The sequence below is a fragment of the Amphiura filiformis genome, chromosome 9, assembly GCF_039555335.1.
Source record: "Amphiura filiformis chromosome 9, Afil_fr2py, whole genome shotgun sequence".
Classification (NCBI taxonomy): Eukaryota; Metazoa; Echinodermata; class Ophiuroidea; order Amphilepidida; family Amphiuridae; genus Amphiura; species Amphiura filiformis.
In genome coordinates, this window is record NC_092636.1 from 36,351,177 (window position 1) to 36,369,302 (window position 18,126).

At 40.6% G+C, this 18,126-nt stretch overlaps 1 protein-coding gene across 1 annotated transcript in view; it reads right to left on the minus strand.

Annotated features, from left to right (window-relative positions):
• Window positions 1-298: 298 nt before the first annotated feature.
• The window catches only part of LOC140160945 (uncharacterized), a 60,867-nt gene continuing 43,039 nt past the window's right edge, over window positions 299-18,126 (minus strand). The window contains exons 12-13 of the mRNA XM_072184294.1: window positions 4,407-4,642; window positions 299-2,327 (exon numbers count right to left, since the gene is read on the minus strand). Of these exons, the coding sequence (XP_072040395.1) occupies window positions 2,047-2,327; window positions 4,407-4,642 (517 nt within the window). The 3' untranslated portion in view covers window positions 299-2,046. The remainder of the gene's footprint in view (window positions 2,328-4,406; window positions 4,643-18,126) is intronic.

Below are 18,126 nucleotides of genomic sequence, written 5' to 3' on the forward strand. Positions count from 1 at the left end.
TGATTATTGAAAGTAATATATTGCCAAAACCTCCATTCCGATTTGTTGCAAGTGTCTTTACCGGGGTCTTTACAACACGATGCTTATTGAACCCGAGACTAGTATCTCAGATTGAACACAATGAATTGAATTGCCAAAATCTCCCTTATTGGTTGCAATTGTTTTTACAACACGCTGCTTATTTTAGCTTTTATTAAAGCAATGTATTGCTGAAACTACGTTTCTATTGGTTGCAATGAATTGTATTTATATTTACAACACGCTGCTTATTGAATGCAATACATTGCCAAAACCTCCATTCAGATTTGTAATTGCAAGTGTCTTGACAACTTTTATTAAATGCATTGCTAAAACCACATTTCTATTGGTTGCAAATTTACAACACGCTGCTTATTGAAAGCAACGCGTTGGTTCATTTGGTTGCCATTGTCTTTCTAAGCGTGCTGTTTATTTTTATTGGTTGCAATTGTATTAGTTTTACAACACGCTGGTTATTGAAAGCAACGCAATGCCAAAGCCCCTCATTCCTATTGGTTGTAATTGTCATCATGGTCATTGCAACACAAAGCAATGCATAATTTGCCAACACCCCTAGATGTTCGTATCGGTTGCAATTGTCTTTACAATACGCTGCTTATTAAAAACAATGAATTGAATTGCCTAAATCTCCATTCTTATTGGTTGCAATTGTTTTTACAACACACTGCTTATTCTAGCTTTTAATTAAAGCAATGCTATTAAAACATTGCTAACCCTCCCCCATTTCTATTGGTTGTAACTGTCATTACAACAAGCTACTTATTGAAGCAATGCATTGCCAATAACCCCCGTTTCTATTGGTTGCAAATTTACAACACGCTGCTTATATAGAAAACAACGCATTGTCCAAACCCCTCATTCATATTGGTTGTAATTGACCTTTCAACACGTTGGTTATTAAAAGCAACGCGCATTGCCAATAATCCCTATTTCTATTGCTTGCAAATTTACAACACGCTGCTTATAGAAAGCAACGCATTGTCCAAACCCCTCATTCATATTGGTTGCAATTGTAATTGCAACACGTTGCTTATTGAAAGCAACGCGCATTGCCAATAACCCCTATTTCTATTGCTTGCAAATGTACAACATGCAGCTTATTGAAAGCAACGCATTGTCAAAACCCCTCATTCATATTGGTTGCAACACGCTGTTTTTAAAGTAACGCATTGCCAAAACATCTTATTCCTATTGGGTGCAATAATGTAGTTACAACACGCAACTTTAAATCAACGCATTGCCCAAACCCGGGGCCCAAACCCAAGTTCCTATTGGTTGCAATTGTCTTTACAACATGTTGCTTATTTAAAGCAATACATTGCCAAAACCTACATTCCTATTGGTCGTCTTCATAACGTGCATTAATTGCGAAAAACCTCAACAACATGTTTTCACAAGTAATGCCCCGATGGCTTGCAATAATTTCCATGTTATTCACATTATCTGATTATGGTGTATGGAGAAATGTTCACTGGTTTGTTTGTCACTGGTGTGGGTGTAAAATACTCATCACACACAAAAAAATCCATTTGTTAAAGTTTTTCTGGTCCAAAGAACTTGTTGATATCTTAAATAAAATCAGTATCTATTAAAAAAGGAATTGTGCGCATGCATATAAATTTGTGTTACCTTAACTTACCTGCAATCAATAACGTGATGAAAACAACAATCGCAGGTTGTAAATTAAAGTGATTAAAAGAATGTGTTAAAATAATGTTCAGCATGACCACTTAGTATACTGCGCACCAAAAGTATCTATACTCTTAAAACAAAGTAATTTCTTAAGATACTAAAACTAAATTACAAACTGAAGTGGTCGTTAGTGATCAACTAGTTTTAGCTCGATGTTTTTTATTGTTGTAGTAATAGGAAAGAGGAAGAACTAGAGAAAGAACGAACACATTAATAAATAAAACGAGGACCGGTCAAAACCAAAACGTAGAGTTGCTTTGTGATTTATTTATACTACATGCTTCATAATACTCTCAATTTCGTCGCGTCATCACCTCAATAAGCGAAGCAATAAACAGCAAGTAGAATAATGCCATGTAGAGCAAAACAAACGTGAATCGGTTCAGCAGAGCTTTCCTTTTCAATACCATCATCAGACTTCTCTTCGATCTCCACATGAGGTATGTCGGTAGCAGGTTCTTTACCGGTTGATGGTGGGTAGCAATCATAGACTTGGGAACTATAGATCTCGCCATCTGGGCAGTCGCAATCCAGAGTGTTAGGGTTGAAGGTTGATCTTGGTGGACAGCCTACGAAGTCTAGCATCACTGAATGACCTGAAATTAAATAAAAATGAAAATAAATTTAGATTAAAAAAAATGGAAGACTATGTATTGCTATTAAAATCAAATCACTTGATTTATTACTTTTTTCCGTTAAGAATCAAGTCACATTAAAAGTACATTTTGTTTTATGACTGTTCAATTCCCATCAGTATGCTATCAGATCGAGGCTCTCCTCCAGGGGTGTAGCAAGCGGGTGGGCAGGGTGGACGAAGTCCATGGACCCCGAGGCTTCAGGGGCCGCGATCAAAATGAAATAAGGACTGATACAGGTGTTAAGATGGCCCGCACTGCTCCTTGGGCCATGGGCCCACGAGGCTCTTGATACGCCCCTGCTCTCCGTGCAATAGGTAAATTTCCTCCGACGTCTTCCCGTTTTCCGTCTTCATTTTCTCGTTTTCGGCATCGTCCTCCGCTGCAGCCGACGTCCATAGAGCGAACTCGAACAAAGCCGCAAACAAAGCTAGAGAAAGTCATAGTGGATCTCTGAAAATCGCTGCGAAGAATCGAAAACGCGATGTCTGTCGCAACGGCAAAAGTCAAGTAAGTAGTATTTTAGCTCAACATAGTCGTTAGAGACGCCCGCAAAAACGTGGGACTATACTTCAGATTTAATATAGTCCCGACGTTTTTAACGTTGCGTTAGACATCACGTTTTCTGTTGTCTGTCTAGACTATGCCATAGTCGAATTTTATTAAAAATATGTTATTATTAGTCATGATGAACCCATTTCGTTGAACTCAAAATTATACGGATGTTTATTAAAATTAAAGTATTCAATAGTAAAATGGTCATAAAGAGTTAAAAATATCAGATGATTAGTGACAATAAAAGTAATCGAATGCAACATTATCTTGCATAATTATAATGGCTCACTTTAATACTGAACAATTCTGATTTGGAATCTACCAGTTTATTGATAGCGAACCCCGAAAATTCGACTATGGACTTTGAATTGTAAGCAGAACTTTACCCCCTGGACTTTGCTCTCTAAAAACACACTGTCAAGCATACTTGTTTATCAGTCCATTAACCACAAGTACTATGGCATGGTATAGTACAAGACGCGCTATCCGCTCTATAGATGTTTGATGAGAGATTAACTTTCGCGTCAACACAAAAGCGCCGCAAATACCACAGACAGTTGTGTACGGTGTAGTTAATGGTAATGGCGCGGGCCCAGAAGATTTAAACCATAGCAAGATATGGGCGACCAATCACAAGGCAGATCCATTTAAAGATGCATTACATCATGGCCAATTTTAGTTAGGCCAGACCTAACTCTCCATAGAGCCCCGTGTTAAAAAATCTTAACCGCAAGGCAAAGTCAGTAGTCTACTTGGGAAGCTAACAAAGAGAGGGAGTAGGGCGACTGAAAAGATCAGATGTGAAAATTTATCAATTGTGCACACATTAATTAAATCAGAGTTTTAAGCTTAAATACAATATCCAGAGTATGCACAATGGGCAAGTGGACTACGGGGTAGTCTATTGTCTGCCCAATTTCAGTTGGCCGCTGCGACTTTCGGTTGTTTCAGCTCAAATGATATGCTTTGTTTGGGTTTTGTTCGTCTTATCGACGTCTACCGCAGTGGCAGACGCTGCTGGAAATTGTACCTGCTTCGGAAGACGCTGCGAAAAATTAGCCCACAAAACGTCACTATATTTTGACCGTTACTTGTGTTTCTGTTCTCGGCGCTCATGCACTGCACATGTATTAACGTCGACATCGACCATTCCAATGGAAATCATACCTTACATACAATGTATACCTATCGAAGAAGTATAGGGTTTACCGGTAGGAAGTAGACTGTGTTTTCTTCAGTCGTCTGTTAAAAAGAGTCAATATATTTTTTTCCTCGGGGCTTCTCTAAAAAAGAAATATCATTGAACATGCAGGACCATTTACAATGGATGTTTATCCTTACATTTTATATGCTTTTTATGTATATGTTGTGCAGTGCAGGTCGTTCCTGTATGATGCAGGAGGGTCTAAACCTACCAAACCTACTACTCTCGTGGTTCATTTCCCCCGGGATTTCCCCCTCCCTCCCAAATGGAAATTGTTTTACCTTGTGGGTATTCAGCAGCTTCCAACAGATCACGCCTCTGTCTTGTGTGAGTTTCGCCGTAAGGACGCAGTTCACTATTAACAAGAACCTGCTTGTCCTCCTCAATATATCTTCGTCGCCGACCAGCTGAGACGATTGCTGTATCCACCAATTTGTAAACAGTGGTAATGGTGTAAGTCAATCTTTCTTGTGACAGGGCCGTGCTGACGAAGCCAATAGTTAAATGTTTTGTTTCACTGAAATATATTTAATAGAAAATAGATAGAAAAACAATGATATATATAACCCCAATAGCACCAACTGTCCTACTCGCAGCTGTTGAATCTGATATCACATGATCACCATCACACCAAGATGAAATATTACATTTTCGTTTAAAAAATATATTTTCTTCTATCTATTGCAGTACTATTTGCAGTGGGTTTTGAATTAACGCTTTAACATGGCGGGACTATATGCCTAATTATAGGTTTAAAATAAATTATCTGAATGTATTAGAGACGTTGATTTTATCCCGTGACTGTCACCGAGGTACATCTTGTTGTTTAGACCTACCTTGTATAATAATATTGTTAACATTTTAGCCAGCTAATTAATAATTATGTATGAATCGCACTATTATTTGCATAGGCATTGGCATGTGCAGCATTGGTTGCAACAAAGAATTGTTGAGTTATTTTTTGTTGAAATAGAGTGCTGAGTGCCTTATGCAAGTTAGATATTCTTCATGAAGTTGTCTCATATCCTCGGTGAAATAGCCATCAATGTTGGTATTGATGAAGTAGCCATCTACTGCTGATGGTGGTATTGATGAAGTATCCATCTGTTGCTGATTGTGGTATTGATGAAGTATCCATCTGTTGCTGATTGTGGTATTGATGAAGTATCCATCTACTGCTGATGGTGGTATTGATGAAGTATCCATCTGCTGCTGATTGTGGTATTGATGAAGTAGCCATCTGCTGCTGATTGTGGTATTGATGAAGTATCCATCTGCTGCTGATGGTTGTATTGATGAAGTATCCATCTGCTGCTGATGGTTGTATTGATGAAGTATCCATCTGCTGCTGATGGTTGTATTGATGAAGTATCCATCTGCTGCTGATTGTGGTATTGATGAAGTATCCATCTGCTGCTGATTGTGGTATTGATGAAGTATCCATCTACTGCTGATAGTGGTATTGATGAAGTATCCATCTACTGCTGATGGTTGTATTGATGAAGTATCCATCTACTGCTGATGGTTGTATTGATGAAGTATCCATCTACTGCTGATGGTTGTATTGATGAAGTATCCATCTACTGCTGATGGTTGTATTGATGAAGTATCCATCTACTGCTGATAGTGGTATTGATGAAGTATCCATCTGCTGCTGATTGTGGTATTGATGAAGTATCCATCTACTGCTGATAGTGGTATTGATGAAGTATCCATCTGCTGCTGATGGTGGTATTGATGAAGTATCCATCTACTGCTGATGGTTGTATTGATGAAGTATCCATCTACTGCTGATAGTGGTATTGATGAAGTATCCATCTGCTGCTGATTGTGGTATTGATGAAGTATCCATCTACTGCTGATAGTGGTATTGATGAAGTATCCATCTGCTGCTGATGGTGGTATTGATGAAGTATCCATCTACTGCTGATGGTGGTATTGATGAAGTAGCCATCTACTGCTGATAAGGGTATTGGTGAAGTATCCATCTGCTGCTGATTGTGGTATTGATGAAGTATCCATCTACTGCTGATAGTGGTATTGATGAAGTATCCATCTGCTGCTGATTGTGGTATTGATGAAGTATCCATCTACTGCTGATGGTTGTATTGATGAAGTATCCATCTGCTGCTGATGGTGGTATTGATGAAGTATCCATCTGCTGCTGATTGTGGTATTGATGAAGTATCCATCTGTTGCTGATTGTGGTATTGATGAAGTATCCATCTACTGCTGATGGTGGTATTGATGAAGTATCCATCTGCTGCTGATGGTGGTATTGATGAAGTATCCATCTGCTGCTGATTGTGGTATTGATGAAGTATCCATCTACTGCTGATAGTGGTATTGATGAAGTATCCATCTGCTGCTGATTGTGGTATTGATGAAGTATCCGTCTACTGCTGATGGTTGTATTGATGAAGTATCCATCGGCTGCTGATGGTGGTATTGATGAAGTAGCTATCCGCTGCTGATGGTGGTATTGATGAAGTATCCATCTACTGCTGATGGTGACATTGATGAAGTATCCATCTGCTGCTGATTGTGGTATTGATGAAGTAGCCATCTGTTGCTGATTGTGGTATTGATGAAGTATCTGTCTACTGCTGATGGTGATATTGATGAACTACTCATCTGCTGCTGATGGTGGTATTGATGAAGTATCCATCTACTGCTGATGGTGGTATTGATGAAGTATCCATCTACTGCTGATGGTGATATTCATGAAGTATTCATCTGCTGCTGATGGTGGTATTGATGAAGTATCCATCTGCTGCTGATTGTGGTATTGATGAAGTATCCATCTACTGCTGATAGTGGTATTGATGAAGTATCCATCTGCTGCTGATTGTGGTATTGATGAAGTATCCGTCTACTGCTGATGGTTGTATTGATGAAGTATCCATCGGCTGCTGATGGTGGTATTGATGAAGTAGCTATCCGCTGCTGATGGTGGTATTGATGAAGTATCCATCTACTGCTGATGGTGACATTGATGAAGTATCCATCTGCTGCTGATTGTGGTATTGATGAAGTAGCCATCTGTTGCTGATTGTGGTATTGATGAAGTATCTGTCTACTGCTGATGGTGATATTGATGAACTACTCATCTGCTGCTGATGGTGGTATTGATGAAGTATCCATCTACTGCTGATGGTGGTATTGATGAAGTATCCATCTACTGCTGATGGTGATATTCATGAAGTATTCATCTGCTGCTGATGGTGGTATTGATGAAGTATCCATCTGCTGCTGATTGTGGTATTGATGAAGTATCCGTCTACTGCTGATGGTAGTATTTATGAAGTATCCATCTGCTGCTGATTGTGGTATTGATGAAGTATCCATCTGCTGCTGATTGTGGTATTGATGAAGTATCCGTCTACTGCTGATGGTGGCATTGACGGAGTACCCATCTGCTGCTAATGGTGGTATTGATGAAGTAGCCACCTACTGCTGATGGTGGTATTGATGAAGTATCCATATACTGCTGATTGTGGTATTGATGAAGTATCCATCTACTGCTGATGGTGGTATTGATGAAGTATCCATCTGCTGCTGATTGTGGTATTGATGAAGTAGCCATCTGCTGCTGATTGTGGTATTGATGAAGTATCCATCTGCTGCTGATGGTTGTATTGATGAAGTATCCATCTGCTGCTGATGGTTGTATTGATGAAGTATCCATCTGCTGCTGATGGTTGTATTGATGAAGTATCCATCTGCTGCTGATTGTGGTATTGATGAAGTATCCATCTGCTGCTGATTGTGGTATTGATGAAGTATCCATCTACTGCTGATAGTGGTATTGATGAAGTATCCATCTACTGCTGATGGTTGTATTGATGAAGTATCCATCTACTGCTGATGGTTGTATTGATGAAGTATCCATCTACTGCTGATGGTTGTATTGATGAAGTATCCATCTACTGCTGATGGTTGTATTGATGAAGTATCCATCTACTGCTGATAGTGGTATTGATGAAGTATCCATCTGCTGCTGATTGTGGTATTGATGAAGTATCCATCTACTGCTGATAGTGGTATTGATGAAGTATCCATCTGCTGCTGATGGTGGTATTGATGAAGTATCCATCTACTGCTGATGGTTGTATTGATGAAGTATCCATCTACTGCTGATAGTGGTATTGATGAAGTATCCATCTGCTGCTGATTGTGGTATTGATGAAGTATCCATCTACTGCTGATAGTGGTATTGATGAAGTATCCATCTGCTGCTGATGGTGGTATTGATGAAGTATCCATCTACTGCTGATGGTGGTATTGATGAAGTAGCCATCTACTGCTGATAAGGGTATTGGTGAAGTATCCATCTGCTGCTGATTGTGGTATTGATGAAGTATCCATCTACTGCTGATAGTGGTATTGATGAAGTATCCATCTGCTGCTGATTGTGGTATTGATGAAGTATCCATCTACTGCTGATGGTTGTATTGATGAAGTATCCATCTGCTGCTGATGGTGGTATTGATGAAGTATCCATCTGCTGCTGATTGTGGTATTGATGAAGTATCCATCTGTTGCTGATTGTGGTATTGATGAAGTATCCATCTACTGCTGATGGTGGTATTGATGAAGTATCCATCTGCTGCTGATGGTGGTATTGATGAAGTATCCATCTGCTGCTGATTGTGGTATTGATGAAGTATCCATCTACTGCTGATAGTGGTATTGATGAAGTATCCATCTGCTGCTGATTGTGGTATTGATGAAGTATCCGTCTACTGCTGATGGTTGTATTGATGAAGTATCCATCGGCTGCTGATGGTGGTATTGATGAAGTAGCTATCCGCTGCTGATGGTGGTATTGATGAAGTATCCATCTACTGCTGATGGTGACATTGATGAAGTATCCATCTGCTGCTGATTGTGGTATTGATGAAGTAGCCATCTGTTGCTGATTGTGGTATTGATGAAGTATCTGTCTACTGCTGATGGTGATATTGATGAACTACTCATCTGCTGCTGATGGTGGTATTGATGAAGTATCCATCTACTGCTGATGGTGGTATTGATGAAGTATCCATCTACTGCTGATGGTGATATTCATGAAGTATTCATCTGCTGCTCATGGTGGTATTGATGAAGTATCCATCTGCTGCTGATTGTGGTATTGATGAAGTATCCATCTACTGCTGATAGTGGTATTGATGAAGTATCCATCTGCTGCTGATTGTGGTATTGATGAAGTATCCGTCTACTGCTGATGGTTGTATTGATGAAGTATCCATCGGCTGCTGATGGTGGTATTGATGAAGTAGCTATCCGCTGCTGATGGTGGTATTGATGAAGTATCCATCTACTGCTGATGGTGACATTGATGAAGTATCCATCTGCTGCTGATTGTGGTATTGATGAAGTAGCCATCTGTTGCTGATTGTGGTATTGATGAAGTATCTGTCTACTGCTGATGGTGATATTGATGAACTACTCATCTGCTGCTGATGGTGGTATTGATGAAGTATCCATCTACTGCTGATGGTGGTATTGATGAAGTATCCATCTACTGCTGATGGTGATATTCATGAAGTATTCATCTGCTGCTGATGGTGGTATTGATGAAGTATCCATCTGCTGCTGATTGTGGTATTGATGAAGTATCCGTCTACTGCTGATGGTAGTATTTATGAAGTATCCATCTGCTGCTGATTGTGGTATTGATGAAGTATCCATCTGCTGCTGATTGTGGTATTGATGAAGTATCCGTCTACTGCTGATGGTGGCATTGACGGAGTACCCATCTGCTGCTAATGGTGGTATTGATGAAGTAGCCACCTACTGCTGATGGTGGTATTGATGAAGTATCCATATACTGCTGATGGTGGTATTGATGAAGTATCCATCTGCTGCTGATTGTGGTATTTATGAAGTATCCATCTGCTGCTGATTGTGGTATTGATGAAGTATCAATCGGCTGCTGATTGTGGTATTGATGAAGTAGCCATCTGCTGCTGATGGTTGTATTGATGAAGTATCCATCTGCTGCTGATTGTGGTATTGATGAAGTAGCCATCTACTGCTGATAAGGGTATTGGTGAAGTAGCTACCTGCTGCTGATAGGTATTGATGAAGTAGCTATCTACTGCTGATTGTGGTATTGATGAAGTAGCTATCTACTGCTGATAGTGGTATTGATGAAGTATCCATCTACTGCTGATTGTGGTATTGATGAAGTATCCATCTGCTGCTGATTGTGGTATTGATGAAGTATCCATCTGCTGCTGATTGTGGTATTGATGAAGTAGCCATCTACTGCTGATAGTGGTATTGATGAAGTATCCATCTGCTGCTGATTGTGGTATTGATGAAGTAGCCATCTGCTGCTGATGGTGGTATTGATGAAGTATCCATCTGCTGCTGATTGTGGTATTGATGAAGTATCCATCTGCTGCTGATTGTGGTATTGATGAAGTATCCATCTACTGCTGATAGTGGTATTGATGAAGTATCCATCTGCTGCTGATTGTGGTATTGATGAAGTATCCATCTGCTGCTGATAGTGGTATTGATGAAGTAGCCATCTACTGCTGATAAGGGTATTGGTGAAGTAGCTACCTGCTGCTGATAGGTATTGATGAAGTAGCTATCTACTGCTGATTGTGGTATTGATGAAGTAGCTATCTACTGCTGATAGTGGTATTGATGAAGTATCCATCTACTGCTGATGGTTGTATTGATGAAGTATCCATCTGCTGCTGATTGTGGTATTGATGAAGTATCCATCTGCTGCTGATTGTGGTATTGATGAAGTATCCATCTACTGCTGATTGTGGTATTGATGAAGTATCCATCTGCTGCTGATTGTGGTATTGATGAAGTATCCATCTACTGCTGATGGTGGTATTGATGAAGTATCCATCTGCTGCTGATGGTGGCATTGACGGAGTAGCCATCTGCTGCCGATGGTTGTATTGATGAAGTAGCCATTTGCTGCCAATGGTGGCATTGATGAAGTATTCATCTGCTGCTGATGGTCGTATTGATGAAGTATCCATCTACTGCTGATGGTGTTATTGATGAAGTAGCCATCTACTGCTGATGGTGGTATTGATGAAGTATCCATCTACTGCTGATGGTGATGTTGATGAAGTATCCATCTACTGCTGATGGTGTTATTGATGAAGTAGCCATCTACTGCTGATGGTGGTATTGATGAAGTATCCATCTACTGCTGATGGTGTTATTGATGAAGTAGCCATCTACTGCTGATGGTGATATTGATGAAGTATCCATCTGCTGCTGATGGTGATATTGATGAAGTATCCATCTGCTGCTGATGGTGGTATTGATGAAGTATCCATCTGCTGCTGATGGTGTTATTGATGAAGTAGCCATCTGCTGCTGATGGTTGTATTGATGAAGTATCCGTCTACTGCTGATGGTGGTATTGATGAAGTATCCATCTACTGCTGATGGTTGTATTGATGAAGTATCCAGCTACTGCTGATGGTGGTATTGATGAAGTATCCATCTGCTGCTGATGGTGGTATTGATGAAGTATCCATCTGCTGCTGATTGTGGTATTGATGAAGTGTTTCATCTGCTGCTGATTGTGGTATTGATGAAGTATCTATTTGATGCTGGTGGTAGAATTGATGGAGTAGCCATTTACTGCTGATTGTGGTATTGATGAAGTATCCATCTGCTGCTGATGGTGGTATTGATGAAGTATCCATCTACTGCTGATGGTGGTATTGATGAAGTATCCATCTACTGCTGATGGTGGTATTTATGAAGTATCCATGCTCGATGGTGGTATTGATGAAGTATTCATCTGCTGCTGATGGTGGTATTGATGAAGTATCCATCTACTGCTGATGGTGGTATTGATGAAGTATCCATCTACTGCTGATGGTGGTATTGATGAAGTATCCATCTGCTGCTGATTGTGGTATTGATGAAGTATCCGTCTACTGCTGATAGTGATATTGATGAAGTATCCATCGGCTGTCGATGGTGGTATTGATGAAATATCCATCGGCTGCTGATGGTGGTATTGATGAAGTAGCCATCCGCTGCTGATGGTTGTATTGATGAACTACCCATCTGCTGTTGATGGTGGTATTGATGAAATATCTATCTCCTGCTGATGGTGGTATTGATGAAGTATCCATCTGCTGCTGATGGTGGTATTGATGAAGTATCCGTCTACTGCTGATGGTTGTATTGATGAAGTATCCATCGGCTGCTGATGGTGGTATTGATGAAGTAGCTATCCGCTGCTGATGGTGGTATTGATGAAGTATCCATCTACTGCTGATGGTGACATTGATGAAGTATCCATCTGCTGCTGATTGTGGTATTGATGAAGTAGCCATCTGTTGCTGATTGTGGTATTGATGAAGTATCTGTCTACTGCTGATGGTGATATTGATGAACTACTCATCTGCTGCTGATGGTGGTATTGATGAAGTATCCATCTGCTGCTGATTGTGGTATTGATGAAGTATCCATCTGTTGCTGATTGTGGTATTGATGAAGTATCCATCTACTGCTGATGGTGGTATTGATGAAGTATCCATCTGCTGCTGATGGTGGTATTGATGAAGTATCCATCTGCTGCTGATTGTGGTATTGATGAAGTATCCATCTACTGCTGATAGTGGTATTGATGAAGTATCCATCTGCTGCTGATTGTGGTATTGATGAAGTATCCGTCTACTGCTGATGGTTGTATTGATGAAGTATCCATCGGCTGCTGATGGTGGTATTGATGAAGTAGCTATCCGCTGCTGATGGTGGTATTGATGAAGTATCCATCTACTGCTGATGGTGACATTGATGAAGTATCCATCTGCTGCTGATTGTGGTATTGATGAAGTAGCCATCTGTTGCTGATTGTGGTATTGATGAAGTATCTGTCTACTGCTGATGGTGATATTGATGAACTACTCATCTGCTGCTGATGGTGGTATTGATGAAGTATCCATCTACTGCTGATGGTGGTATTGATGAAGTATCCATCTACTGCTGATGGTGATATTCATGAAGTATTCATCTGCTGCTGATGGTGGTATTGATGAAGTATCCATCTGCTGCTGATTGTGGTATTGATGAAGTATCCATCTACTGCTGATAGTGGTATTGATGAAGTATCCATCTGCTGCTGATTGTGGTATTGATGAAGTATCCGTCTACTGCTGATGGTTGTATTGATGAAGTATCCATCGGCTGCTGATGGTGGTATTGATGAAGTAGCTATCCGCTGCTGATGGTGGTATTGATGAAGTATCCATCTACTGCTGATGGTGACATTGATGAAGTATCCATCTGCTGCTGATTGTGGTATTGATGAAGTAGCCATCTGTTGCTGATTGTGGTATTGATGAAGTATCTGTCTACTGCTGATGGTGATATTGATGAACTACTCATCTGCTGCTGATGGTGGTATTGATGAAGTATCCATCTACTGCTGATGGTGGTATTGATGAAGTATCCATCTACTGCTGATGGTGATATTCATGAAGTATTCATCTGCTGCTGATGGTGGTATTGATGAAGTATCCATCTGCTGCTGATTGTGGTATTGATGAAGTATCCGTCTACTGCTGATGGTAGTATTTATGAAGTATCCATCTGCTGCTGATTGTGGTATTGATGAAGTATCCATCTGCTGCTGATTGTGGTATTGATGAAGTATCCGTCTACTGCTGATGGTGGCATTGACGGAGTACCCATCTGCTGCTAATGGTGGTATTGATGAAGTAGCCACCTACTGCTGATGGTGGTATTGATGAAGTATCCATATACTGCTGATGGTGGTATTGATGAAGTATCCATCTGCTGCTGATTGTGGTATTTATGAAGTATCCATCTGCTGCTGATTGTGGTATTGATGAAGTATCAATCGGCTGCTGATTGTGGTATTGATGAAGTAGCCATCTGCTGCTGATGGTTGTATTGATGAAGTATCCATCTGCTGCTGATTGTGGTATTGATGAAGTAGCCATCTACTGCTGATAAGGGTATTGGTGAAGTAGCTACCTGCTGCTGATAGGTATTGATGAAGTAGCTATCTACTGCTGATTGTGGTATTGATGAAGTAGCTATCTACTGCTGATAGTGGTATTGATGAAGTATCCATCTACTGCTGATTGTGGTATTGATGAAGTATCCATCTGCTGCTGATTGTGGTATTGATGAAGTATCCATCTGCTGCTGATTGTGGTATTGATGAAGTAGCCATCTACTGCTGATAGTGGTATTGATGAAGTATCCATCTGCTGCTGATTGTGGTATTGATGAAGTAGCCATCTGCTGCTGATGGTGGTATTGATGAAGTATCCATCTGCTGCTGATTGTGGTATTGATGAAGTATCCATCTGCTGCTGATTGTGGTATTGATGAAGTATCCATCTACTGCTGATAGTGGTATTGATGAAGTATCCATCTGCTGCTGATTGTGGTATTGATGAAGTATCCATCTGCTGCTGATAGTGGTATTGATGAAGTAGCCATCTACTGCTGATAAGGGTATTGGTGAAGTAGCTACCTGCTGCTGATAGGTATTGATGAAGTAGCTATCTACTGCTGATTGTGGTATTGATGAAGTAGCTATCTACTGCTGATAGTGGTATTGATGAAGTATCCATCTACTGCTGATGGTTGTATTGATGAAGTATCCATCTGCTGCTGATTGTGGTATTGATGAAGTATCCATCTGCTGCTGATTGTGGTATTGATGAAGTATCCATCTACTGCTGATTGTGGTATTGATGAAGTATCCATCTGCTGCTGATTGTGGTATTGATGAAGTATCCATCTACTGCTGATGGTGGTATTGATGAAGTATCCATCTGCTGCTGATGGTGGCATTGACGGAGTAGCCATCTGCTGCCGATGGTTGTATTGATGAAGTAGCCATTTGCTGCCAATGGTGGCATTGATGAAGTATTCATCTGCTGCTGATGGTCGTATTGATGAAGTATCCATCTACTGCTGATGGTGTTATTGATGAAGTAGCCATCTACTGCTGATGGTGGTATTGATGAAGTATCCATCTACTGCTGATGGTGATGTTGATGAAGTATCCATCTACTGCTGATGGTGTTATTGATGAAGTAGCCATCTACTGCTGATGGTGGTATTGATGAAGTATCCATCTACTGCTGATGGTGTTATTGATGAAGTAGCCATCTACTGCTGATGGTGATATTGATGAAGTATCCATCTGCTGCTGATGGTGATATTGATGAAGTATCCATCTGCTGCTGATGGTGGTATTGATGAAGTATCCATCTGCTGCTGATGGTGTTATTGATGAAGTAGCCATCTGCTGCTGATGGTTGTATTGATGAAGTATCCGTCTACTGCTGATGGTGGTATTGATGAAGTATCCATCTACTGCTGTATTGGTGCTACTGCTGATTGGTATTGATGAAGTATCCATCTGCTGCTGATGGTGGTATTGATGAAGTATCCATCTGCTGCTGATTGTGGTATTGATGAAGTGTTTCATCTGCTGCTGATTGTGGTATTGATGAAGTATCTATTTGATGCTGGTGGTAGAATTGATGGAGTAGCCATTTACTGCTGATTGTGGTATTGATGAAGTATCCATCTGCTGCTGATGGTGGTATTGATGAAGTATCCATCTACTGCTGATGGTGGTATTGATGAAGTATCCATCTACTGCTGATGGTGGTATTTATGAAGTATCCATCGGCTGTCGATGGTGGTATTGATGAAGTATTCATCTGCTGCTGATGGTGGTATTGATGAAGTATCCATCTACTGCTGATGGTGGTATTGATGAAGTATCCATCTACTGCTGATGGTGGTATTGATGAAGTATCCATCTGCTGCTGATTGTGGTATTGATGAAGTATCCGTCTACTGCTGATAGTGATATTGATGAAGTATCCATCGGCTGTCGATGGTGGTATTGATGAAATATCCATCGGCTGCTGATGGTGGTATTGATGAAGTAGCCATCCGCTGCTGATGGTTGTATTGATGAACTACCCATCTGCTGTTGATGGTGGTATTGATGAAATATCTATCTCCTGCTGATGGTGGTATTGATGAAGTATCCATCTGCTGCTGATGGTGGTATTGATGAAGTATCCGTCTACTGCTGATGGTTGTATTGATGAAGTATCCATCGGCTGCTGATGGTGGTATTGATGAAGTAGCTATCCGCTGCTGATGGTGGTATTGATGAAGTATCCATCTACTGCTGATGGTGACATTGATGAAGTATCCATCTGCTGCTGATTGTGGTATTGATGAAGTAGCCATCTGTTGCTGATTGTGGTATTGATGAAGTATCCATCTACTGCTGATGGTGGTATTGATGAAGTATCCATCTACTGCTGATGGTGATATTCATGAAGTATTCATCTGCTGCTGATGGTGGTATTGATGAAGTATCCATCTGCTGCTGATTGTGGTATTGATGAAGTATCCGTCTACTGCTGATGGTGGTATTTATGAAGTATCCATCTGCTGCTGATTGTGGTATTGATGAAGTATCCATCTGCTGCTGATTGTGGTATTGATGAAGTATCCGTCTACTGCTGATGGTGGCATTGACGGAGTACCCATCTGCTGCTAATGGTGGTATTGATGAAGTAGCCACCTACTGCTGATGGTGGTATTGATGAAGTATCCATATACTGCTGATGGTGGTATTGATGAAGTATCCATCTGCTGCTGATTGTGGTATTTATGAAGTATCCATCTGCTGCTGATTGTGGTATTGATGAAGTATCAATCGGCTGCTGATTGTGGTATTGATGAAGTAGCCATCTGCTGCTGATGGTTGTATTGATGAAGTATCCATCTGCTGCTGATTGTGGTATTGATGAAGTAGCCATCTACTGCTGATAAGGGTATTGGTGAAGTAGCTACCTGCTGCTGATAGGTATTGATGAAGTAGCTATCTACTGCTGATTGTGGTATTGATGAAGTAGCTATCTACTGCTGATAGTGGTATTGATGAAGTATCCATCTACTGCTGATTGTGGTATTGATGAAGTATCCATCTGCTGCTGATTGTGGTATTGATGAAGTATCCATCTGCTGCTGATTGTGGTATTGATGAAGTAGCCATCTACTGCTGATAGTGGTATTGATGAAGTATCCATCTGCTGCTGATTGTGGTATTGATGAAGTAGCCATCTGCTGCTGATGGTGGTATTGATGAAGTATCCATCTGCTGCTGATTGTGGTATTTATGAAGTATCCATCTGCTGCTGATTGTGGTATTGATGAAGTAGCCATCTGCTGCTGATGGTTGTATTGATGAAGTATCCATCTGCTGCTGATTGTGGTATTGATGAAGTAGCCATCTACTGCTGATAAGGGTATTGGTGAAGTAGCTACCTGCTGCTGATAGGTATTGATGAAGTAGCTATCTACTGCTGATTGTGGTATTGATGAAGTAGCTATCTACTGCTGATAGTGGTATTGATGAAGTAGCCATCTACTGCTGATTGTGGTATTGATGAAGTATCCATCTGCTGCTGATTGTGGTATTGATGAAGTATCCATCTGCTGCTGATTGTGGTATTGATGAAGTATCCATCTGCTGCTGATAGTGGTATTGATGAAGTAGCTATCTACTGCTGATAGTGGTATTGATGAAGTATCCATCTGCTGCTGATTGTGGTATTGATGAAGTAGCCATCTGCTGCTGATTGTGGTATTGATGAAGTAGCCATCTGCTGCTGATGCTTGTATTGATGAAGTATCTATTTGCTGCTGATGGTGGTATTGATGGAGTAGCCATTTACTGCTGATTGTGGTTTTGATGAAGTATCCATCGGCTGCTGATGGTGGTATTGATGAAGTATTCATCTGCTGCTGATGGTGGTATTGATGAAGTATCCATCTACTGCTGATGGTTGTATTGATGAACTACCCATCTGCTGCTGATGGTGGTATTGATGAATCTCCATCTGCTGCTGATGGTGGTATTGATGAAGTATCCATCTGCTGCTGATAGTGGTATTGCCGAAGTAGCCATCTGCTGTCGAT